This window comes from Galleria mellonella, unplaced genomic scaffold (genome assembly GCF_026898425.1).
Source record: "Galleria mellonella isolate WM207_F2 unplaced genomic scaffold, CSIRO_AGI_GalMel_v1 utg213, whole genome shotgun sequence".
NCBI lineage: Eukaryota > Metazoa > Arthropoda > Insecta > Lepidoptera > Pyralidae > Galleria > Galleria mellonella.
The window spans coordinates 4,326,602-4,351,960 of record NW_026442039.1 but is presented as its reverse complement, the minus strand read 5'-3'; the positions used below and the strand labels follow the sequence as shown (position 1 = coordinate 4,351,960).

Here is a 25,359-nt window from a genome sequence, read left to right as displayed (position 1 = left end):
ATCTGTTCAATAGTTTTTGCGTGAGAAAGTAACTAACATCCATCAATATAACATTCATCGGGGGGAAAGGGATTGTTAGTAATGGAAACTGAGAATCCCATTGCTAGCAATATACCCAAACAGGTCAACCTCCTCGTGGTTCCCCCTGGAAACTATCATAGTTAATTCCTGATGAATTCATCATGATGGGCTAACTGGCCTGTTTTCATTCTCATCTATCACCTTTCACTGGTGCTCCGCCAGCGTATCCCGTTAGCGCAGGCGGGGTTACCATTCCATTTTCACCCATCAAAAAAAAAACACAACATTCTTCTAACTACCCATCCAGCTATAACATGTGTGGTTAACTTTGATATAAATCCACACACTATTTTAAAGTTATATTGTTCGTCAATAATTAAAGTGTGGAGGTTGTAGTAATACAAACCAAGCAACAACAAGAAGATTATTACCACAAGTAAAGAAAACATCCCAAAACCCTAAATTTGTAATTACCTTATTTTTGTAAAATATTTTTTTAATTATAATTTGTACAGGTACCTCGTTGCATGAATTCGACTCGCACTTGGCCGGTTTCACTTTTGACTTCCGCTTGAACGCTTTATGTACAATATCACCATCTAGTGTATAGAGTAGAAACTTATATAGAGTAGATATTTGACCTAAAGCACGCAGAGCAAGTGATCACTATGGTATAAAGTAGGTACTATACTTAATAAAAAAAATATTAAAAAATAATATGTAAATTTTTAAAAACCACAGAACTTTGTTAATCTATTATTCTAAATCTGCGGCGACATCATTCCATCAGTCTCTTATATTTATCAATCAACTTATCGTATGTCAATATGTCAGTCAACATCACTTTTTTATCTGTGGTCAAAAATATCTAACAAATCGAACAATGAACTCTGTTATTCCAGACAAATTATCTTTTTGAAGACTAGGCAGCATGGTCTCCGACCTTAGCCTGTTCCAAACGGAACAAACGTACTAAAAAAAAAAAAAAAAAAATCTAACAAATCGTCAATAAAATATAATTCTGATTCCACGTTTTTAGTCTCAATTATAATTCTGAAAATAAAATGCTAAATCCCTGAGATTAGTCCTAAATTCATCTATTTATCTTAAATGTTAACAGTGTAATAAGAAAACTAACAAATAATGCCAAGGTCGCCGAAAGATGATCCAAGATACAATGATGCATGGAGTTACGGTGCGGAAACCGCCGAAAAATGTGCACCTGGTGCTCTGAATGATAGACAACAAACTCCAATAACATCGAGTGCTAATGTTATGAACGATAACAGTATGTATGTCAATGCAAATTACGGCAGTGATATGTATGGGAGTCAACATTCTTATAAACTACTAACAGGTGACACCGCAACGAACAAGGATGAAAAGATCGGGTTCAACAACATGCAAAATATTCCCCATGTCAGTCGGCAAAATTATAGTAATGCCACACTAAATTGGGGAGATGGGCAGTCATTAAAAGTGTATGTACGCTCTGATGAAAATGGGCTGCCGCTAATCGTGCCAATGTCTCAATACGAACTGTTCAACCACAACCAGGGACTACGCGAAATGCCAATTAATTGCCAATCACAACCACCACAAGTGTATGGCACCAATCAGGATTACTCTACAAGCAACAATATCCATATGCCACCATCAACAACCCAGAACAACTACAGTCCAGATGGTGGAAGTGGAACAACACCTAATTTTTTAAAAGATTTTCTAGGTAATCTTGAGCCAAACTCCACTGGCACATATTCTCCATTCGGCCAAAACTATCCCCTAAACCATCCTGATGTGCCCACTCTCAATATGATGTCGAATCCTATCATTGACACTAAGGCACAAGCTATAAAAACTGATAACTCTCCAAAAAGAAATGAGAATAGCCCTTTAGCTGATACAAGCAATAAAAAACGTATTGTGGCCGAAGTAAAACCAATGCGTCCCACATATTCTGATGTACTTGCTAAAAATACAAAAAACAACTCTCAGTCGGAACTCACTAATAAGGTGAAACCACAGAATATTGATACCAAAAATAATAAGTCCAATGCAAAGCCAGACAAACCAGCTGCAAACTTAAAACATAATGATGATGGTAAACATAAAAATGATAAGAAACATCAAAACACTATATCATCTGGTAGTGAATCTGGTGACATCAATACTGATGATACAGAAAAACAAAAGCCAAATAAGAAATCTAAAAATAAGAGAAGCAATATCTCCCGTAGGTGGTCGTCTCTGGATGATATAACTAATGAAGAAGATGGCACATATGAACATGGTAATGAAAGCCAATTTGTGTTCATTGAAAATCAAGAAAAGCCTCAAACGAAAAAGAAATCCGACAATAAAGTTAAGGTAAATAAAAATAGTATTTTCGAAGATGAGTTCAAGATTGATGAGGAGGATAATTCAGAGTTTGTCTTCCAAGAAAACCAGAATGAAATTTCGAAGAAGAAAAAGAAAGACAATCGTAATAATCATAAAATTCCAAAGCCCGTACAGGACAAAAAGAAGGCTAGTCAGTGTAAAATAAGGCGGAATAAACCGGGTTACCTGGGTATGGCCCAAAATTATATTGAGCATTGGGGTGGGGCCACATGGAAGGCACTAGTGTGGTTTGCTTACCTGTTATCTGATGTATGCCACATGAGTTTTCATCTGTCTTTTGATTTGTAAGTTGAAATTATATTAACAGTACTAAATCTTTTTTTAATAAATTGGTTATAGTCATTATATGAGAGCCCTGAATTATAAAATACAAAATAAATAGGGAATGTTCCATGCAAATATAAAAATGTAAATGTGTCTAGTTTGGGTAATTAATTTTTATAATTTTTAGTTTGTAGGAAATTACTACTAATTATTTAAGAAATTACTATTAATATTATAGAGAAGAAAGATTTCATTATTTGTTTTTTGTAATCAATAGCCTCAAAAACTCAGCTGATTTAAAAATTATTTCATCTATAGAAAGCTATATTGCTATCAATGTATCTTTCTATATATCTATAGTAACATAGGTTATATATTATTTTCAAAAAGATTAAAGATCCTTATGTTAAATTACAAAAATGTAATCCAAATTATCAAAAATTTACACATTAAAGCTAATATAAAATACTAATTTAACATTCCGTTTATTGATCTGCAAAGTCAGGGTAGATCACTAATCCTATATACTTAATTATGCCATTACCCTTGAACAGTAGACAGTAAAAGTGACTGTTAAAGGCCTTACACACATTCCTTAATTCATTTTGATCAATGTTGGTTATGGAGACTTTAACAACATACTAACACCTGTGCTGGAATGTATCAAAAAAATCACTGTTTCAATCAATCAGTAATTTTCAATTAAAAACTATAGAACGGATTTGTGATATAATTTCTATGAAACCAATATAAAAGTATTTCTTAATATAAAAAATAATTATTATCTAAATTTTAAATGGCAGTTCTGAGGTAACAAATGTAAATAATATAACTTTAATTTTAGCAATTTAGAACTGCCTCCTTTGTCGGTTTAAAAAGGTACATGCCGCTATAAACTCCCAGGCAAAATTTATAAATACAATGTAAATTTTCTCACAAATGTGTATTCTTTTATACTCAGTATTTAGGGATGTAAAAAATTTATTGTATCCATATATGTATTGTTGCACTGATAGACAAATGCAAGGCAATTTATTTATTCAATTTGAATTGGTATATGAAAAATTTAATACAAAAAATGGATTGTCTAATTCAGAGTAACATTTTTTATAAATTCATATACATATTTATATATATAGGATACTAAAAGGAAGTAGACTGTCCACAAAAACACTGAAAGGATGTGCTAAAGTAAACAGCAAGTCCATACTGCAGTAAAGCAGCATGGAATAGAAATTATTGGTAGGAATTGGTAAAGGCTTTTGCTATATGCCACTAGGCTGTGCAATATATTATAATAAAAAAAAAATAGTACATAATTTTAATGTAGCAAAAATAATGAATGATGCTTCATGTTTTATATATATGTAAAATATTATTTGCTATTATTAAAAATGATTTTGTTTCACAGATGCACATCAGTGTTCACACAAACCTATGTGAGTTCCCAAGCGGTCTGGCGTAGTAGCAAAGATTGGCTGTTCAAAATGAAAGACAACAAATACCTGCTATACATTGATAGAAAATTTGGACACACGCGGTTTGCTTTTTGGAGGAGATTCAAATGGTTTAAAATCGGTAATTATATTCCACCAATACTTATCAATAATATAAAAAAAAAAATTTGGAGGAACAGATCAAAGAGAAACAATGAGGTTAATTCTGAGATGCCATTTCTCTCTTAATCTAATATGTTAATTTAATAAATTCGCTTTTATGGATCACTGTAAACTACATTTATAATAATTTTTACATAAATCTGTTACAAATTATTTCATATTGGTCCTTAGAATAAAAATTTCGCTGTAATATTAGATAGTTTTTTTTTTTTTTTGGATATATCGTCATAGTCGTAAAATACTGACGGATCTGACAAATATTACATATAAAGATCCGTCAGTATTCTACGACTATGACGATATGTTTAGAGAAATGGTGTCTCAGAATTGACTCCATTATATTTTTTTTATATTTATATATTAAGTATAAGCAGGTACAGACATCAGTCGACAAATACCTCTGAATACTAGTAATTCAGGGATTATAGCTCTGAACACATGTTATAAGTTAGATGCTTAGCTCATTTAGTAAGCAATATTGGTACCTCTTTTTTTGGATTGGAATACCCAAAATAATATTATATAATTATTAGTAATTAACACAAAAGCCTTCTTGTTATGGTTTTTTTTTGTTTCATTTATTCTTTTTATTAAATTAGTAAAATATGCCAAGTATAAAAACATTTTTCATTAATTATTATTTTGTTTCTTTAACAGAAACAGATTCAGACTCTTCCAATGATTCGACAAAGTTAAATACCAACATACCACTGCCTGCCACTGGTGAGGAAGCTATGAAGAGATTGCTAGCATGTAAAGGAAAAGATCCATATAGGTGAGTTTACATATATAGATAGAATGGAAATAAAAAAATATTTCAATTAATTTCTAATTTAATATTCTTATTATTTAATAATTTAATATTAATATTCCAGCTCTTAAATAGGATAGATAGATAGCTATCTATCCTATTTAAGAGCTGGGCTCTTGTTGGTGGAGCTCTTGCCACTCACTACGATTTTCAGCGAGTCTCTTCACCTCTTGATACGACACAACACCAACTCCTTCCTTGATCTGCCTGATGTAACTATGCCTCGGCCTCCCTCTCCCCCTTCTTCCTTCTATCTTACCTTCTATTATAATTTAATATTACTAAAGGTAAAACTAGATTTTTTTTATTTATTACCTCGTGATGCTTTAACGGCTCAAATAAAAGGCATAGACTACTTCTTGTTTTGATCAATCAACATATATGGCATAATGGGTGACCCATGAATGGCTGGCATGTTTGATAAATAAATGTAACTTTCCCGTATAGATATGAACTTCGTGGACATCACAAACACTGAACTCTTCATGTGTTAACAATCGTGAAGTTCAACGTGTTTGTATAAATAAAATTAACCTGTTTGTATTGCACATATAGTATATAGTAATATTATAATATTACAGTATTCTGGGTGTGAGCGTGACGTGCACGGACGAGGAGATCAAGCGCTACTACCGGCGACAAGCGTTCCTCGTGCACCCCGATAAGAACCAGCAGCCTGGCGCCGAGGAGGCCTTCAAGATACTTCAGCACGCGTTTGAACTTATCGGGGAGCCTGTATGCATATTTTTTTATACTATTAGGCAAACATTTGTACTCCAATTATATCAATAATTATGTTTTAATATTATATTTCTTTTTTTTTTTTTTTTAACTAAAAACAAAAAATAAGAAACACTGATATTAGGAAGAAAACCAAAATAACAGATGCTCTTCAGTATAGTATGAAACAGAAGTGGAGATGGGTAGGTCGTATAGTGAGGTACAAAGATAAAAGGTGGACTCTCCAAACAACAAAATGGCGAGGTCCAGCAAGAAAAAGAAGTGTTGGAAGGCAAAGAAAGAGATGGGCAGATGACACAATAAAGGCAGCAGGGAAAAACTGGACAAATATTGCTATAGATAAGGAGAAGTGGAAAAAGATGGGGAAGGCTTTTACCCTTGGGGACCACTGAAGTGGATAAAAAGCTATAATAATAATAATAAATTATATTTCTTTATCAATATTGATCACTAAAAATTAAAATGCTTGCTTTATCCACGATGAAGTTACAGGAGGATCAAAAGTGCCGTGAGTCACTTTGTGATGAGGATAGGATGGTTGTGCTAGACTTGACGGAGGCATTGCCGTGCCCCCTGATACATGTACAAAGTACAACCAAGTGCCAACTATCACGATTATTAATATTACATTTTCAACCGACTTCGAAAATGAGGAGGTTCTGAAATGGGTTATATTTTTTTATGTTTGTTACCTCAGTTTTTTGTTACGTCACTTTTTTTTAATGGGTGATAATGGTATGGTAACCCCGTCTGCGCTATTGGTATACACTGGCGGCGCACCAGTGAGGGATGACAGATGAAGATGAAAGTAGGTCAGATAGCCCATCCTGACGAATTAAACTAAAATTAGTCACGATGATTTCCAGGGCGAACCACGTGGAGGTCGACCTGACAGGGTACATTGCTAGTAATAGGGTTATTTGACCCCATTACTAACAATCCCTTTCCCCCCTATTATGTCAGTTGTAAATCGGTTTAAAAACTTTTTATCTGAAAGGATATACCTACAGATTCAGTGGTTTAGTTTTTAAATCAAAACACTGGTTATACCACAATTAAGACAGTTTTTTTTTTTAATAAACTTAATCGTTTGGTATCACCTATTGATTGTAAATACTTGTACGTATGAGTAGTACTCCATGTATGTATGTATGTATGTGCAATTGTCGGCAGGAGCGGCGCGAGGCGTACGAGAGGCGTGCGCAGGAGTCGCGGCACATGGAGGCCGCCTGGAGCGAGTTCAGCCACCTGCTGGCGCAGCTGCACGACAAGATGGAGTTCGCCGCCAACACCATCAGGTATAAGTCCTTGTATACTTGCCACAATTGACCAGATGAGGAGAAAGGGATTGGTAGTAATAGGATGTCACAGCTCCATTATACTTTATCAAGTCAACCTCCACTTGGAAGCCTTCGTGCTTTGTTCTTGTGTAATTTGTCACGATGGACTAACTGACCTGTTTGCTTTCTCACCTATCATCTCTCAGTCTCGCCTCGCCAGCGTATACCGATAGCGCAAACGCGGAAACCGTTCCATTATCACTGATTATTTGATTACAATGATTTCGTTTAATTTCACCACCATTGGTATGTGTATGACTGGCAACATTCGAAAATTGACTATAACAGTCGGATATTGATGGTTGATATGGAAGATTGTAGAACTTCTAGCAGTAGAAGTGGTGGTACTGCTCATATCTATAGGCGACGGTTATCACTTTCCATCAGGTGGGACGTCAGCTTGTTGCCATTCTAAGTTGTATAAAAAAAATACTAATGGTAACGGAATGAAACAAAATAGTTGTAATCAAATAACCAGTGATATGGACTTCTGCAAGATAACACTTAGTTCAGTAAAAAAAAACATTCCATTATTATCGTATAAAAAAGATAGAATGTCATGTTTGTAGGCGATGGTTACCACTGTTCATCAGGTGAGCCGTTAGCTTGTTTGGCATTCTAAGTTGCATAAAAGAAGAATAGCTTAGAATATAAAAAAATGAAATGAGAAGAGAGGGAGGAACCTCCCAAAGTGTCGCCCACATGGAAGAGAAGATGCCACGCCGACATACACATACCACCCATGTATGTCGTTGTTTCCAAGAGACCCGGAGGTGGTAGCCTCCGGAGTTGAAGATGGGGCAATGGGGTACGCCGCGAGACCCCTACCTCGCACGCCTTCACCATCTGGCGGGTCAAGAGAAGACCGGATTGAATGAAAAGATCAATCAATCAAGGGCTTCTCTTTGCCCGCCAGATTATGAGTGGGCGGGCGAGGTAGGGTCCTCGGGGCGTACCCCATTACCCCGGCTTCTACTCCGGAGGCGACGACCTCCGGGTCGCTTGATTTGCAGCCTGCATACACTGTTGGTCTGTGTATGCCGGCGTGGCGTCTTCTTTCTTCTTGATGACAATTCTTCTCCCTTGATTTTTTTTTTTTTTAATGAAAAGTATGTACGGATGTTGCAGGTGCACGAACTGCGGGCGACGTCACAAACGCGTACTAACGGGGCGGCCGTGCTACGCCGCGCGCTACTGCGCCACCTGCCGCATACGACACTCCGCCAAGGAGGTATGCACTTATTCGTAAACTAAAACCTTTCACAAACCTGTTTTAGCTATTTAAATATTTTGTTACTTTTTTCAAATTAAGAATTTAGAACAAAAGTTAAAGACAAAGTGCAGAAGTTTGACATTTTTATAAATAAGGGACAAGTTTTTTCTATTATTATTCTTATATTTATCACGTTTTTTTTTTTTTGCTATTGGTATATTCCATAATGTTCGAATCCAAGTGGCGGTGGTATGTGGCCCTCCAATGCCACGTCGAATTTTAATACAATGAAATATGAGCATGTTCAGTGTTATGTTTACCACAACGATTACACTCCACATGTCCTTCATTTGGGGGGGGGGGAGTATTATTAGTAATGGTCTGGTAGACCTCCACATAGCTTCTACTGGAAACTATTGTGGTTAAGTCCTTATGAATTTATCTTATGAATATATGAGGAGCTAACTGACCTAACTTCGTTCTCACCTATCACTCACTGGTGCCCCGCCAGCGTATAGGTATCGATACCACACTATAATTATTGCATTTAAAAAAGCATATCCTGCAATAATACTAATAATAATCAATACAAACGTCCATCATACAGGGTGACATATGGGCAGAGTCGAGCATGATCGGTCTGCTGGTGATGTACTACGCGTGTATGGACGGCGCCGTCTACCAGATCACGCAGTGGGCCAGCTGCCAGGTCAGTATACTTGACTTGACTAGTACAGTCGGTTTCATATTATATGAATATAATATTAATGTGACTGTACACGCAAGTCAATTTTTTTTTTTTTATATATTTAAATAACTTTATTGACCAAATGAAAATATGGTACAAATGGAGGACTTCATGCTTTATCTAGTATGGTGAAAATATTTTTTTAATCCTTGCAATATTCTTTGAATTTGTCTTTAAAACTTAAAATTTGATATAAAAATATCCAATTATTAATATCACAATGATTTTTCCAGTTTAAATAACTCAAAACTGCTTGTTTAAATTAGAACACTAGTTCAGCAGGTTGCTTTTTAGGAATGGAAAAAATACAAAAGGAACACACATTTAATAAGTTCTGCTTTAATTACGGTCTCCGGGCATAGATGATGGCTACTGATTGCTTTGAAATCCTCTTTTGGATTTTATAATAAACATATTGGCGGCGCAATGATTGAATGTAAAACTAAATCATAAATTGTGGGTAGAAAGCATACGCGATTTATTTTAATGGTGTTGTGGGTGACCATGGGCGGCGGTAGTCACTTACCATCAGGTGAGCCGCATGCTCGTTTGCCCCCTGTGTTGTAAAAAAAATATACCCTTTTCCTCAAAAGGGACAGATACAGAATGGCGTTAACAATAAACATTAATAAAATATATAGTACGAGTGCATTAACCTTCTCTTATCCTAACTACTTACTTACTAATATTATAAACTAGCAATCCGCCCCGGCTTCGTACGGGTGGACATGACATTAGAAACCTCTAAAATTATCAGTGTCTCTCTAATATATTATGCATGTATTATACATAAAAACCTTCCTCATGAGTTACTCTATCTATTAAAAAAAACCGCTTCAAAATACGTTGCGTAGTTTTAAAGATTTAAACATACATAGGGACGGACAGGCAGCGACAGCGAGTTTGTTTGTAAAACCTTAACGGCTTAATCACTTTAAAGTTTGGTATACACATACAATTTGAGATAGAGAAAGATATAGACTACTTTTATCCCGGTCAGTAAACACATTCCAGTCGAAGTTGCAGGTAAAAGCTAGTAAACCATAGAGCAGTGATTCTCAACCTTTTTGTTGCGGCACAAATTTAACGATTTAAAAATTTGGCGGCACACAAAGAAAAAGATAAAAATTATTTACTTACACACTGCATAAATAGTTTATGACAAAAATTTTAAATATTTGCAAAATTTGGCGGCAGCACACTTTTAAAATTTGGCGGCACACAAAAGTGCCGCGGCACAGTTGTTGAGAATCACTGCCATAGAGAATCATGAAAGCAATAGTGGAAAAGTTAATAAACACGATGTTTTTATTGCATAACTTACATAAATTTACTTTACATAAATTTAACATATAATCCTAATATTTTATCTACTCGTAGAAAAGATAAAGTATGTTCTACAGTACAAATTAGGACACACTATTGTAATAAATTCCAGATTTTTTTAGCTCCTTTTCTTTATAATAAAATAAACAAAATTCTTAATATCTATTCACTAACTAAATACAAATGCAAGGAAAAGGTATCCAATTGGCTTAAAAATCAAGATTATACATTTACAGAGCAATTGTTAATTACTAATAAATAAGTCATTTCTTACTATATTTTGAACGTAAATTTGTAAATTGAAAAATAAATCTGTAAATTTACACATACGCGCGTGCACACAGACACAGACACACACACATACTCACACACGCACACGCACACGTACACGCACACGCGCACACACACACGCACACGCACACGCGCGCGCACACACACGCACACACACACACACACACACACACACACACACACACACACACACACTACTTACACATATATAGTAATTAATTATATTTCATCTGCATTACTCATAGAATGCTTAACAAAAAAACAACATAGATGTACTCATGAATTATTCTAAATGAAACGCATTGTAAATTTGATATTATGTCTAACAATACTTAGTCTCTGCTTAAAATAATATTATGCTATAATATAAATTAATTTATTAATATTTCTCTTAAGTCAATACTTTATGCGGTTGCTAATATGACCGGCAAATAATATTGCACATTAGGTGGGTAAACTGTTAATCGTAATTGTAAGTAAATAATATGATGCTACCCACATTTAACAATGTTGCACCAAAAGTAAATTGAACATTGCAAATGAGTGTATTTATGTTTTAGATTGTACCGTCTTACGTTAAGTCAAAGGGAGTTTTTAACTAACCACTGAGATACAGGCTCGGCCTAGTTCGGTGGCTAGTAGATGTAACTAGGTGTGAATTGTTATTAAATAAAGAATTATTATTATTATTGGATACAGAAGAAGAATCTGAAACAACTGCGGCCCGACTGTCACGTGGTGCAGTACCGCATCGTGCTCGGCAACAAGGCGGCCTCCGCCTCCGAGCTACACCAGCGACCCTCCACTGGGTGAGTACACGACTTCACTGCTCTTGGAATATTATTGATTATTTTTCAATAGACTTCGAAAAAGCAGGAAGTTTGTCACGACTACATTAAATGGCTAATATAATATAAAAACATAAAATAATGTACTATTTTATGTTTTAACCCTTAAATACCTGAAGTTTCAATTTTGATACCGGGCTTATAATTCGCATTGGGCGCCTACAATCGATTTTATTTTAATATTTAGCTGTTTACATGTTACCAAATTTTTTTTTTTTTAATAGATATATAAAAATATAGTTTTGATTTTTTTTTTACTATTTTTCCCCATTAGTAAACACAGTAAAGGGTACACTTATATATTTTTTTAATTTGATTTAAAAAAATCAGGCTTTTTAGGGTTAAAATTACATTATCATTACAACAGTAAACTACGCCAAATTTTTTCATCAAATATACCTCAGAATTTGAAGACGAAGGTCTTTAACCAGTGCGTGTTGCCAGTGATGACTTATGGAACCGAAACATGGTCCTACACCATTACCCGTATGCAAAAGCTTCAAATTACTCAACGGGCTATAGAGAGGGCTATGCTCGGAGTATATTTGCGTTTTAGAATCTGAAACGAGGATATCCGCGAAAAAGCCAAACATAGCCCGAAGGATAAGCAAGCTGAAGTGGCAATGGACTGGTCAAATAGCTTGAAGAACCGACAACCAATGGAGAAGAAAGGTTCTTGAGTGACGACCCCATACGGGCAAACACAGTGTAAGACAACCCTCGCTATATAGTGTACCAACCTCAAATGCTTTGTAGGGAGTTAGTGGATGCAGGTGGCCCAGGACAACTCCTTATGGCAGTCTATGTGAGAGGCCTATTATGTTCAATAGTGGACAGATAACGGCTGATATGATAATGAGTATTTTAGATAATCATCCCAATTGGATTGCAACAAAAGCGACATTGTAATATAATTTATCCCATTACAGTCACGATCCCAACCTGGAAGAGTTTCTGAACAATCTGTACAGCAAGTCTGGCGCATCGCCATCTGGTGGCAGCAAGCCGCCCGACACAGATGCTAAGAAGCGACGCAATAAGAAACCAAAAGCTTAATCCGACCCGCCCGATGTTCCTGCCCATATTTGATCGTAATCGATGGATGTTGGGTAATTAATTAAAAGTATTTTTACATTTAATTTACAGGGAATCGATTTTTTTTACCATAGACAATAATTATGCGCAGCAAAATTTTTAGTACAATTGTAACTGCGCAAGTCACTGCATTAAATGAAATCAAACCATAGACAATTCAATTACCATAATTGTAGTATTAAAATCATGCTCAAGTTGCAGTTCGCAGCGTAAGAACAAAACCATAAAAAATCTGCTTGTGCAATAAATGATTTTGTGTGTGTATATATATATATATAACTCAAGTACTTTGCTGTTATCAATACCTAGCACAGAAAATGCCGACTGTATTTTCAAAAATGTCTCTATGTGAATTTATTAAATTCAAATGTTCGTTCCCAATAATCTGTCTGCCATTTGGCTTATAGTGTATTAAAATACATGATGAACGCTCTATATAAACAACTCATGGTGGTTCAACCACTTTCAATAAAAAAAAATCTTATTAGGAAAAGTTGCTTAGAGGGAAAAAAGGAGTATAAGAATACTTACCGTCTGGAAAATATTTTTTTTTTCAAACATGCTTGGAAATGTGAGCATTATTTTGACAATCTTCTTCGAGATAAATCAAAATTGCTGTACTGGCCAGATACATGCGGGCAGCGGCCGGCCAAAGTTGTAAGAACATCCATATTTGTCGTGTTTTGCGGCCAGATAAATTACTATATAAACTCATATCTGTCCTGTAATTTAAAAATGGAATGACCTTTTACTTCGAAACGTGGCTACTAAGAAGGTAACTAATAAAAGATTTTATTTAAATTTTGAACTGGCTTGCAAATAGAAAGCTGTTTATTGAAAAAAAAACAAAGGAACATTATGGCGCGTGAAAAATTATTATTGTTCGTTATTCGTTATTGAACTTAAAAAGTAAAATTGTGTTTTTGATTTCCGCGCATTGTTTGAGAAAAGTACTATACAAGCCTTGGCCACAACTAGGCATTGATGGACTCACGTATGCCTCGGCTACGCCTCGGCCCATTTGCACGTTCATCCATCAATGCCTCAGTTGCTGGCCGCTGCAGTAATGTACTATATTTCTTTTACTAAGCTGAGTAGAATAAATAAAATATAATGTTGCTTTTATAGAGCGTTCACTGTATAACCTTAATATGCGAAAATTAATCGAATATATTTGAAACTGATTAGTTTTAATGGATAGTTTTATATTAAAGGTATATTATTGGGAACAACAAAGTTTTTAAGATTACACATACAAAACAGTATGTATTATTAATATCTCTATACCTTATCTCATTAAAAATTACAGATTTCTTTGCTTGAACAGTAACCTCTCCCGTTTTTAAGCTTACAATTAAAAATTCTTCTTATAACCTTATTTGTAGCTGAATGTCCATCGTTTTCAGGATTCCTATCATAAAACTTTTATCTACCAAACATACTGGCCAAATATCACGATGTATCACTAAAAAGGCGTTAAATAGAAAGTCATGTCACTTAGGATATTATTACGTTATTATATTTATATAAATATCAAGGTCTGGTTTCGATTTTAATATTATTTATTTAGTTGATTTCTTCTCGAGCTCCATTCTTCATAATAACTAAAACCAACAAACCTTAACTATTCTTTCTATTAAATAGTTTTATCACTTTCTTTCAAATTGAGAAATTAGCGCAAAAGAAAAAGAGAAAACATTTCAATACGTAAGTAAAATAAGTGTATGAGACTAATGTTTAATGAAATATAGACTTAGATTATATAGATAAAGCATTGAGTATCAAAAACGTATTGACATGTAGTCAGCTAAATTGATATTGGGCAGTCTCAATTTAAAAGAAAAATTTAAAACAGACACGCCTTTTTTTTCAGTGTTACTAGTAATTGGATAAAAAATATCCCAGATCAAGTCGATTTCTTAAGTTTGTATTGAAAACTATTTTTTTTTCTGATATAAATATGCATATACTTACAATTATGGCAATTTTCAATTATTATAAATCAAGCGTCATTACAAATCTTTATGCACTGTTTACCTTGTTCTTTAAAATATATTTTTATTTGTTTTAATTTTTTATTTCATCTTATAATGTAATTTCTCCTATATACTGAGTAATAAATGTACATTATGATAACTTTATTAACGCACACATCGATAAAAAAGTTGATCTGTTTTTGTTTCTATATGGGACAATATGGTGAAAATAAATATGAATAAAATTAAGCCATAGACAGAGTAATCTCGGACATAGACTAAAAAAATAACATAGATACCAGGGACCAGGCCATCCCTTGTAAATTATAAATGCAACAATAGATATGTTTCACCTGATAAAGCAACAAATCAATTTAATAAATTATTATTCATTATAATATTTTATTAAAATGAAAACGAATTTACTTTTATGGGTAATTAATGTAATTATATCCTTTGAATATGAAATGTAATAAACCGATAAGATAAAAGTTTTATGAAAGGGAAGTCTTGATCGATCTCTCACATAACTAGAAAACTAAGAAAATTCTGCCTTTCAAGTTATATATAATAATATATATATAACCAGTCAATAAATTAACTATTATATTTATTTGGGTGTAATCAAGATAAGCACTCAAAGGATATTGTATTAAATTTAGTCAAATTCGTTGACGTACCTACTTATTAGGTTAGTTTCATTGTAACTCACACTGTGAGCACGACTCGATATCGCTTGAAATTCCATTTCGATAAATACTGATTGATATTTTTTTTAATATAAATGTTTTCAAATTTATATCGGAAACTTGCCAGTGTTGCCAGGATGAAATGTTGTCTATGACCTTTTCCATCTCAATTATAATTTTTATGACAATTGGTTTGTTAAAGCGCTAAGAGGAGACAAATTTGCCTTTACAACCCATTAAGGTCTCACTACGAGGTAAGGGTTCCCCTACCCTTCCTTTTATGAGGGCACTATATAGTTTATTATTACCACGCTGGCCAGGCGACCCGTCATATAGAATTTTATTTCGAATACACACTGGTACTTTTTAATTTATTGTAAATAATTTTCATCGATATTCCAGTCATGCTTAAAGTCTCTTTTAAATATGTTTAACGTATTAATTTTTTATTCTAATGAGAATATTTTTTATTTTTTAAGTTTGTGATAGTCAAGTATCATTTTAGTGTAACGTAAACAAATGGCTTTGCATTTAATACGCTGAATTCGAAGTGAAGTGAATTTATTAATTAATAATTACTATAATGTAAACATTAACAATCTTCCATTGTCACTATTTTATTAAAAATCGTATTCATACTAGGATCTCTTGTGGACATACAATTACTTCGAAGACTGTATTTTCTATGTACTCATATGTCCAGTAGATGGCTAATGTCAAAGTATCTAGTTAATGTCAGACATCATATACTAAATGCATAGCTACTGAATTCGTTTCTCGGCCAAGCCAGATCAATATAACTCCGTTTAAGAATGCATTTAGTATTGCGAACTAATAATAATTCAAAACCAGTCATATTGCCATCAAAATTCATATTTCTAACCTCCAACAAATGGAGAATGTGTTGTAATTCTAATTTAGACTCTAAAAATTATATTAATATGGTTTAATGTAATAAAGCAGCTGGTTCTGCTTAAAGAAAATACCATTCTAGTAGAAATGGTAGAAAATTTTTAAAATACTAACTTCGCGTTAGGATCTCTAATTGATATTTTCAAAATGGAATTTTAATATTTGGGCTCTAGCTGGACTCAAACCTACGTCATCATAATTCAGATTCAAAATTTGAGTCCTAGTGGAGCAAAAATATTCAGTCCATTTTTCTAATATTCGTTAGTAGAATTGTAAGTTAAACAATTTGTCATTTTCTTCACTTGTAAAAATCTGTAATCACCGAATAGTACAATTTTGCATTAATTTTGATTGAATATTGTTGTTTACATTTTGTTTGTAATGTATTAATTATTAATATTTATGTTGCAAAAAACGTTATAAACACACGCAAATATAATTTGTCTCGTTACTTTATAATATATAATTATTATTTAATTTCTTTTTAGAAATAAAATTTGGCCAAGTGCGAGTCAGACTCGCTCAGTCAGTTATGTATAATTAAAAAAAATAGTTTTTTTGTGTTGTAACTACAAATTTACAGTTTCGTATTTTTTCTTTTACTTGTGCTGTACAATATTGCTTGATGCAAGATTTCATGATTCTAGGTCAACGGGAAGTACTCTATAGGTATTGAGTTCAAATGTCAAAATGTACGCTATAAAAGACTGTATCTTTTGATTGCGTTGACTTAGAACTTTGATTTTTTACACGGCGTCAGACTTGAATATTTAATTTCAGATCAATGCCTCCACGCATTTCTGAGAAAAAAAAGTTTGACAAACGGGCAACAAAGTGACCCCATATGGGGTCCGCTTTTTTTTTTTAGAGGTTTGGAACCCTAAAAATTAATGAAGTTCTAAAATAAAGAGATTATATGAAATTTAAGTTAAACTGTATTTTATAACGTCTTTTACAGCATTTCACTGACATGTGATACAAGTCGATAATTTTACCGAAGAAGCGTATAATTTTAAAAAGTAATTTAAATATAATTTATGTTAATTGACGTATTATTATATCTAAAAAGTTCAACAATCATTGCATGCAATAACATGAGATCCATCTAGTACACTTATTATAAATTTCCTACCTATGCAACCAGAAATTGTCTTCCGGTAAACAAAAGTGCCTCGTCTTCAGAACGCTAAATGTACATTCTAATTGAGTAGTAACAAGAATTAATCATGAAACCCATTACTACTGTTAATCATCTTGTCATTTTTACAGTGAAAATTCGGAAAGTGATTTTCACTCTCAATGACTTAATACCACACTTGCTTCATAAAAAATTCGCATGCTACTTGTGAAATATACTTAACAAGAATGTACCAATAGCTTGTAAGAAGAGGCCAATGATCTCAAACATAGGACGTAAGCCGCCTATGTATCCGACCAGTATAGCACCAAGTTATCGACTTTGTTTCACATGAGCTAGAAGCATATTTGTTTCACTGCCTTTATACCGGAGATTATCGGTTAACGTTAGACTAGTGGCGAAGAGATTGCTGTCCTAAAGTTCACTGTGCGTAGGCCTTCGTGCTTCATGTGTCAATAAAGATGTGGAAATAACACTTTTGATATTTTATTTCATGGCTTTACCCACAAAGTACCTATTATTATTAACATAATAAATATACACTAATAAAAAATAATAAAAAACATTAACAAATAATAATTTAATAAACAACATAGTACAACATGGGCATTTGATACAAAATCGCCACGATCCATGCTTATTACAATTACAGAAACAAGTGACGTCAGTAGTTACCATGCTTGGCAGGCAGGTTGGCAATCGCAGTTAGGCTTTGATGTTTAAAGAGAGACCCTACTGCCCATGTCTCGACCATTAAGTTCCCTTAGGCTCCTTTTACGACACCCACGAGAAAGGAAGGGGTGGCTCATTCTATGCTGGGACCACACGGCGACCACATTACGTACGCATTACCATATAAATATACTTCAATACACTTTTTTGAGAGAGCTAGTTTACAATAATAAACTATTTGCTTGAGATAATTTTTATTTTACATCTAAGATTCCATAGCATCACTCTTGCTATCTCTGTCGGTGACAATGCAATTCTCGTAAGTCCACTTGGGGAACATTCGTTTGTAGAGGTTCAGTAGGACCGTATCTTGTGACTTTAACTGGTCATCGAATACACACTTCATGTGGCCGTGAGTACCTGTGAAAAATGTACATACATATATACTTCCTTATTTATAAAAACATCAAACCTCTTACACCTATTTTAACTATAGAAAATTAAAAGAAAGTGACAAAATATGAAATAGAGAAGAATATAGACTACTTTTTAACTCGGTCAGTGAACATATCCCAGTCACATTATAATAATATCATTTAAACCAAAACGCATTAGAAGCAGTAAAAATACACATATATATAACCATGCAGATATCTGTGAAATATCTCTCTGCTGCTAAATAAATAAATCTACAATTGTCAACGTTTTTTTTCTTTATTTAAGACTTTCTCCGGCCACTTTGTACGCGTTGATTTCAATAATAAGAAAACCAATGAAATATAACACCTCTAGACGGATAAAACATACACCAGTATTTAAGTTACACCTTCAGGCACACAACTATAAACCAATTTCATACAATAGTTTTTGCATAATGCCGGAACTAACTAACATAAAGACAGACTTAATTTTAGAAAATGATATAAAATTAAGACATATTTCTCATGTACAGACAATATCCAGTTACAATTTTATTATATTAGTAAAATAGAATTCGTAGTTATTTTAATTGCTGTACTTTCTTTACATACCCAGTGATTCTTTGATGTGTCCCGTCCGTCCATATTTCGTCCTCAGCTTGCACGGTTTGAAATACAACACATCCTCGCGGTTGAAAAACATAAATCGTATAACCGCTGACCTTTTGTGAACCTAAAAATAATGTAATACGAAATTATATAAATTATTATATAATGCAAATAAAGAATACTCATTCATTCAATACTTTTTCATAGTCAATGTTTATATAGAATAGAGTTTTATTGGTATTTACAAAAATTCAAACAAAACAATAAATACCTTATAAGGATGTCCAGAGAGTACAATTCGTTTGATGATCAACCTGTCAGGATTACATGACAGCAATACGCCAGACGCAATCAATTGCAGTTTTGTGTTCCTTTTCTCCTGCAAATTTAATTTTATGCATCACCATTTTACACAAAATATTTATTTTCTATGCCATTGTGACCCCGGTATAAAATGGGCCATCCCTTCCTTTCTCGTGGGTGTCGTAAGAGGTGACTAAAGGAAGTTAATGATCGAGAGATGGGCAGCAGCGTCCCTCTTAAAATATTACCAAAAGCCTAATTGCTGTCGCCAACTCGCTTACCAAACGTGGTAATTACTGGCAAAATCCCACTTATGAGGGAGGCCTATGTTCAGCAGTGGATAGTTAACTGATAGGTTCCGTTACATCAAATTTCCCAAAGTGGGCGATAACGCCCCCTTGTGGGCGCTGCAGGCCTCAAAGGGGGCGGTAAGAGACCCAGAAAAAAAAATGGGGATGTTATGTAACGACTTGTGGGGTGATTTGATGATCTTGAAGTAATAGTAGTTTTTAAGTAGGTGAAAAAATGGGGGCGCTAAAAATAATTTATATTCTCAAAGTGGGCAGTAGACAAAATAAGTTTGGGAACCTCTACATTAGATAGATGGATAAAAAAAAAACAGAGAGAAGCATATATTCTTATGATACCCTTATAAATAAAGAGTAATGGGTAGTAAAATAACTTTAATGCAAACTCACCTTAAAACACAATACAGTGGATGGACTAAATTGAATTGGAGCATAGAAAGTAGCAACACATGTAGATGCAGGCTGGAAAAATCTTTCATACTGAAATAAAATAAAAACATAGGTTAAAACATAGACTTAGTATAACATACTTATTCATATTCTAAAGGTTAAAATCTAATTGGCAAAACTGTGTCGACTTAAATTACGACTAACTTCCTGTTGATGGTAAACACCATTGTATTTTAACATTTGTATTACAGTCGTGAACTTATATTTATTTTCTCAATTAGCTATCGTTTATGTACATTAAAAGAAAAAGTATCCCAACATATTAATCTAAGTTATAGTGTACCCATATACATTTCATATACCCATATTTATTTATAATTCAAATCCCTTCTGCCGGCACAGAATACGCCAACCCTTTCTATCTCTTGGGTGTCGTAAAAGTTGACTAAGGAAGGGATGGGCAGCAGCATCTCTTTTAAAACATCTCTATAGTCTGACTGCAGTTGCCAATCAACTTGCCAAGCGTGGCAACTACTGGCAAAGAGGGAGAAGATTATGTTCAGCAGTGAACAGTTAATGACCCATATGATAATAATAAAGTAACAAATATCCAAACACAAATTTACAATCTATCACATTTATAAAATTAGTTCATTATCAAAATTAGATTAATGACACTCACCTTATGTTTACTGCCATTAGTGTGCTGACTAAATATGGGGTTTACAATAAACCTCCGATATCCCACTTGAAATATTAGCCTCTCTTTGCTCTTGATGGGCTCGTCACTGGCGCCAGTACGCTTCAGTACTACATTCATGAGGGACATCTTGTGTTCGTGTGGCAAGAGTCCAAAGACTGCAAGTGGGGCATTTTGGTTGGCTGTGTGATACACCTTCCACAGATCTTGACGGACATCTTTTACATGGATCGTTATATAAAATCCATACTATAAATAAGTTAATTATTACCATTGATAATTAACACCATAAAATTTACAATAATAATTTAGATAAAAAAAAGATTTAATATGTGTTTGAAAGATTTTAGCATAGCTCAAATAGCTATTAAATATTATTACCTTGGAATGTTTAATTAGTAAACTAAATTAATAAACATGGCATAAATAAATTTATGCAATATTATTTTTAATCTTATTTTAAAGTTATATGCATGTGAAGCTGTTAAATGTATTAATATAATAAAAAAATGGCTTCTTACCATATTAATTAAACTATCCTTATTCTCTTTAAAAATCCTTCGTCTAGTGCGGTCGTAATTTTCAAACTGGAAAATACGAGCATAATCTGCCGGCAGATTCTCCTTGGGGTCCCAAGGGGAAGTTCTGAAAGACTCTAAGCCTCTATATCTCATAAATCGCTCCCTGGCTGGCACATCTTGCGGAGTATCAACCTCATCAGGGAATTGCCTATCCTCTTTAGCAGCTGCCAACTTGTGTAGCATTTCATGCTCTTCATGAGCATCAATTGTGGTATCATACTTCTCATCACTAACACCAACTTCAGATTCAGTGACAGATTCAAAATCGTTATCCTCAGCATCCTCTGCATCCGAGTTGTCTTCCTCGCATGACATAAATTCTTCATTCTCAGATTGACTTTCGCTTGCATCAGAACCTTCACCTTCAACATCTGATTCCACAATCCAAGCAGCTTGATAGTCTGACCACCCTTTTGGAACCTTCTTTACCTTCTTCGTTTTTGTCTGAAACATAAATGATTAAAGTATAGAAAAATGATAATTTTTTATTATTTAGGTTTACCAACAATTGTTTCCACAAAATAATGTAAATATATATACAATTATGGAGCTTAGAACTAAGTGTAACAATTTTTTATAGGCAAACACAGCATATATTGATACATGTATAAGTACAGAAGTAAGAAGTAAGTACAGTAAGAAAAGACTATGTGAATTTGAATTAATCAGTTGCTATAATTTAGGGATGAGAAAGGATGAATGAAAACATACAATAATATCTAATATTATGTAGTCTTTAATTACTCCAAAGTTATAAAGGTGTGAGTTTGTGATATAATATTAATTTGATAATTATAAACCTTATTCAGGAAATAATTTATAATCAAAATCTAGCAACTTACAGAGGAATGCCAGATATTAACAAGTACATAAACTTATACTTAAAAATATTTGCATAACATTACCTCTAAATTAGCTTGTTCAATTTCTTCCTCTGTTGGCCATGTCTGCTCTGCATCCATTGGATCAGGTATATTTTCAGATGCCAAGCTCTCTTGCTTAGTAGGATCAGCAACTTGTAGCACTGATGTTTTAGTTATTTCAGCATCCATTGAATCAGATTTTGTATTCTCCTTCCCCAAATTCAAACTATGTGGATCCTCATGTCCATCAATCCTTATCATCTGAAAGTCTCCTAACCCAGTTATATGCACCAAACCATTTACATTTAATGGCATCCCACGTAAATATCCACTAACTTTTAAAGTACCACTTTCTCCTTCTGCATCAGGAACATATTGAACTTCTTCAGCTAGTAAATAAGGTCTCTTTTCCCTATGATGGATAATGTTACGTTTCTGATTTCCAATTCTACGTAATAAATTCAATCCATCAGAACTTTTGTCCAATTGCATTACTTTCTCTTCTGGAAGCCATTTTGATATCAACTTTTGAACATTTTGTTTTTCTGTGGTGCGTTTCTTTGGGTGAACACCTTCTATGTCCATAGCAACTACTACTGGAGTAGGCATGCCCTGGGCCATGGATAATGCTAAAACCTTCTCTCCCCATTCATCAACAGGTTCATCTAAAGCCGAGCTAACAAACAGTGCTGTGTCTGCAATTTTAAGAGCATCCAGCAGAGCAAACTCATTGTCTACTTCAGGACAAATAAAGGAGAAGCGTTGCTTGAAGTTTGGTAGGCTGAAACATTTATTTTTATTATTGTAAATAATTTTTAAAGGTATATGTCACTTGTACTTCAAAACATGGTTTATATTCTACTTCTACTTCTATATATATATATATATATATATATATATAAAGTGTGAAAATATCAAGGCAATGTCACTAATTCTTCCAAGATAATGGTGCTTACCATAAAGTCAGAGTAAGAAATATTAAAGGACTAATTATTACCAGATTTATTGATATTATTTACACCATATGTCAATGCAAGTAAAACAAAACTACAAAAACACTTCAAATATCTCATAAGCCCGTTTTAGCTACTGAAACGTTTTGTCCTTTTCTTTTGTACTAACTTCTCAATATAAAAGGCTGACAAAACACTCTAATAGTTGAATAGGTTCATAGGATGTTTTAGTTTATATGAATAAGAGGCTTAAACACCTGTACATTAATAACAGACCTATGGCCAGTAGTGAGTAATGTAATGTAAATTGGGGTCTCTTTTCTGCAATTAGTCTCTCATTTGGGCCATTGTGTGTATGAGTCGTGACTAGTACAGCCAACCCAGCTCCGCCCAGAAGCACAAAAGCTTACTGGGATCTTCACAGGCCTCACGGAGCGACCTCACCATTCTGAGAATTTCTAAACATTGATGAGCCACAGCTTTACATTCCAGTCGGTCAGTAGTGAGATTAATATTTCACTTACCCAATATGCAAAATCCCATTTTCGGACTGTGACACAACTGCTTCCTCAGAACATGTTTTTAATATGACCAAAGCTGATTGCACATCCAGTTGAGCATTCAGGGGTACGACACATACTAAAAACGGAGGATATCGTGTGCCGCCAAGTGCACGTTTCTTAGCCAAAACCTCCTCACGTTTATTCTTGCGAATTTGATTTGCTTGGTGCCGACGCTCATCTTTCTTGAGAATATGACGATTACGACGGACAAATTCTTTCACATTTACTTTACCTGTAAAAAATTTGGTTTTAAATACGAAAATTTTAGGAATAAATGTACGAGGTAAGTTAAAACCTAACCTTTAACTGCAGCCGCTATTCCGCGCTTCGAACGATGGCGAGATTTGTGAGTTTTATTGCTTTGTTTCAAATGTCCGGGACGATGTGTATGTTGCATGATTAAATAATCATAGATTTAACGTTCAACATATAAAAACTATTATTTATTTACAAAAAAAAACATTGAAAACACATGGTAATAATGGATGTAATTTTATGAATGTTGACAACAGAGACCATACACTGAATATTCTCTCTAATCTGTGGCTAAGTGTCATACATGTGAAATTGTCGTTATTTGACAGTTTAACATTGATGTTTATCAGGCAGCATGATCTCCGACCTTAGCCTGTTCCAAAACGAAAGAAACGTACTAAAAAAATTGATGTTTATCATTGTTACCTAGATATAGGTAAATCAATGCACAAAAAATTATTACCCTCAATCTATAACAGTGTTCATTTAAAATATCTCCATTAAAAGTTATTAAACAAAATCACAATCGCAACCTTATTTTTAATAAAATTCAATGCATATGTTTTATTTTTAAATCAACTGACAAACTTATATATTGTGATTTCTTATAAAACAAATTACTATGGATTCTGAAACACCATTTCCATAAATCTACTTTTGAAATTACAATGTTTATTGAAATGTTTATTCTAAGAACCAGTATAAACAAATTTTATAATAGATTTATTTAAAATTAATATCAATTTGGTTAATATGAAAAAACTATACTACATCTAAATCGGGTTTCAAGTATTACCACTGACAGAGATATGAGGTAACAAACGTAAAAAAAATACAACCGAATCGAATCTCCTTTTTTTCGAAGACGGTTGAAAAATAAGCTGTTAGCTTTATTTTAAATTGTTAAACAAAAGTATAAAAGAATGCTGGGATGAAGGCGTCTCGGTTGGGAATCGACAGGTGTGAAACTCGAGATACGCTGATGATACTATTCTTCTTGCATAATTAGAGAAAGACATGGAATTATTTTTGAGACGCTTGAAGACTGTAAGCCTCTCCTTCACTTGAAATCAATAGAACCAAAACCAAAATGATGATTGTGGACAAAACTGAACACAATAGACTTTATATAATGACAATCGACAACTGTGAAGTTGTTACGAGTTACGTATACCTTAGTTCCATGATCACAAATACTGAAGAGTATGAGGACAAAATAAGAAGGAAATGTGCTATCACAAATACTACTGTGAGTAAATTGCATAAAATCTGGCAGAACCGTAATATCGCAAAGAACACCAAAATACA

General features: G+C 33.7%; 2 protein-coding genes across 2 annotated transcripts; one reads left to right on the top strand and one right to left on the bottom strand.

Annotated features, from left to right (window-relative positions):
• Nucleotides 1-1,001: 1,001 nt before the first annotated feature.
• On the top strand, nucleotides 1,002-17,910 carry LOC113511899 (uncharacterized). The gene is made up of 9 exons (XM_052894483.1): nucleotides 1,002-2,708; nucleotides 4,100-4,266; nucleotides 4,965-5,082; nucleotides 5,700-5,853; nucleotides 7,033-7,157; nucleotides 8,328-8,430; nucleotides 9,020-9,121; nucleotides 11,477-11,586; nucleotides 12,555-17,910. The coding sequence occupies exons 1-9, from the start codon at nucleotides 1,165-1,167 to the stop codon at nucleotides 12,679-12,681; spliced, it is 2,550 nt and encodes an 849-aa protein (XP_052750443.1). The 5' UTR covers nucleotides 1,002-1,164; the 3' UTR covers nucleotides 12,682-17,910.
• A 90-nt stretch (nucleotides 17,911-18,000) lies between these two features.
• Nucleotides 18,001-24,322, bottom strand: LOC113511613 (pre-rRNA-processing protein TSR1 homolog). The gene is made up of 9 exons (XM_052894484.1): nucleotides 24,097-24,322; nucleotides 23,758-24,028; nucleotides 22,323-23,061; nucleotides 21,358-21,861; nucleotides 20,819-21,085; nucleotides 20,137-20,226; nucleotides 19,407-19,514; nucleotides 19,139-19,259; nucleotides 18,001-18,527 (listed from the first exon to the last, which is right to left on the bottom strand). The coding sequence occupies exons 1-9, from the start codon at nucleotides 24,191-24,193 to the stop codon at nucleotides 18,373-18,375; spliced, it is 2,352 nt and encodes a 783-aa protein (XP_052750444.1). The 5' UTR covers nucleotides 24,194-24,322; the 3' UTR covers nucleotides 18,001-18,372.
• Between the last annotated feature and the right edge of the window lie 1,037 nt (nucleotides 24,323-25,359).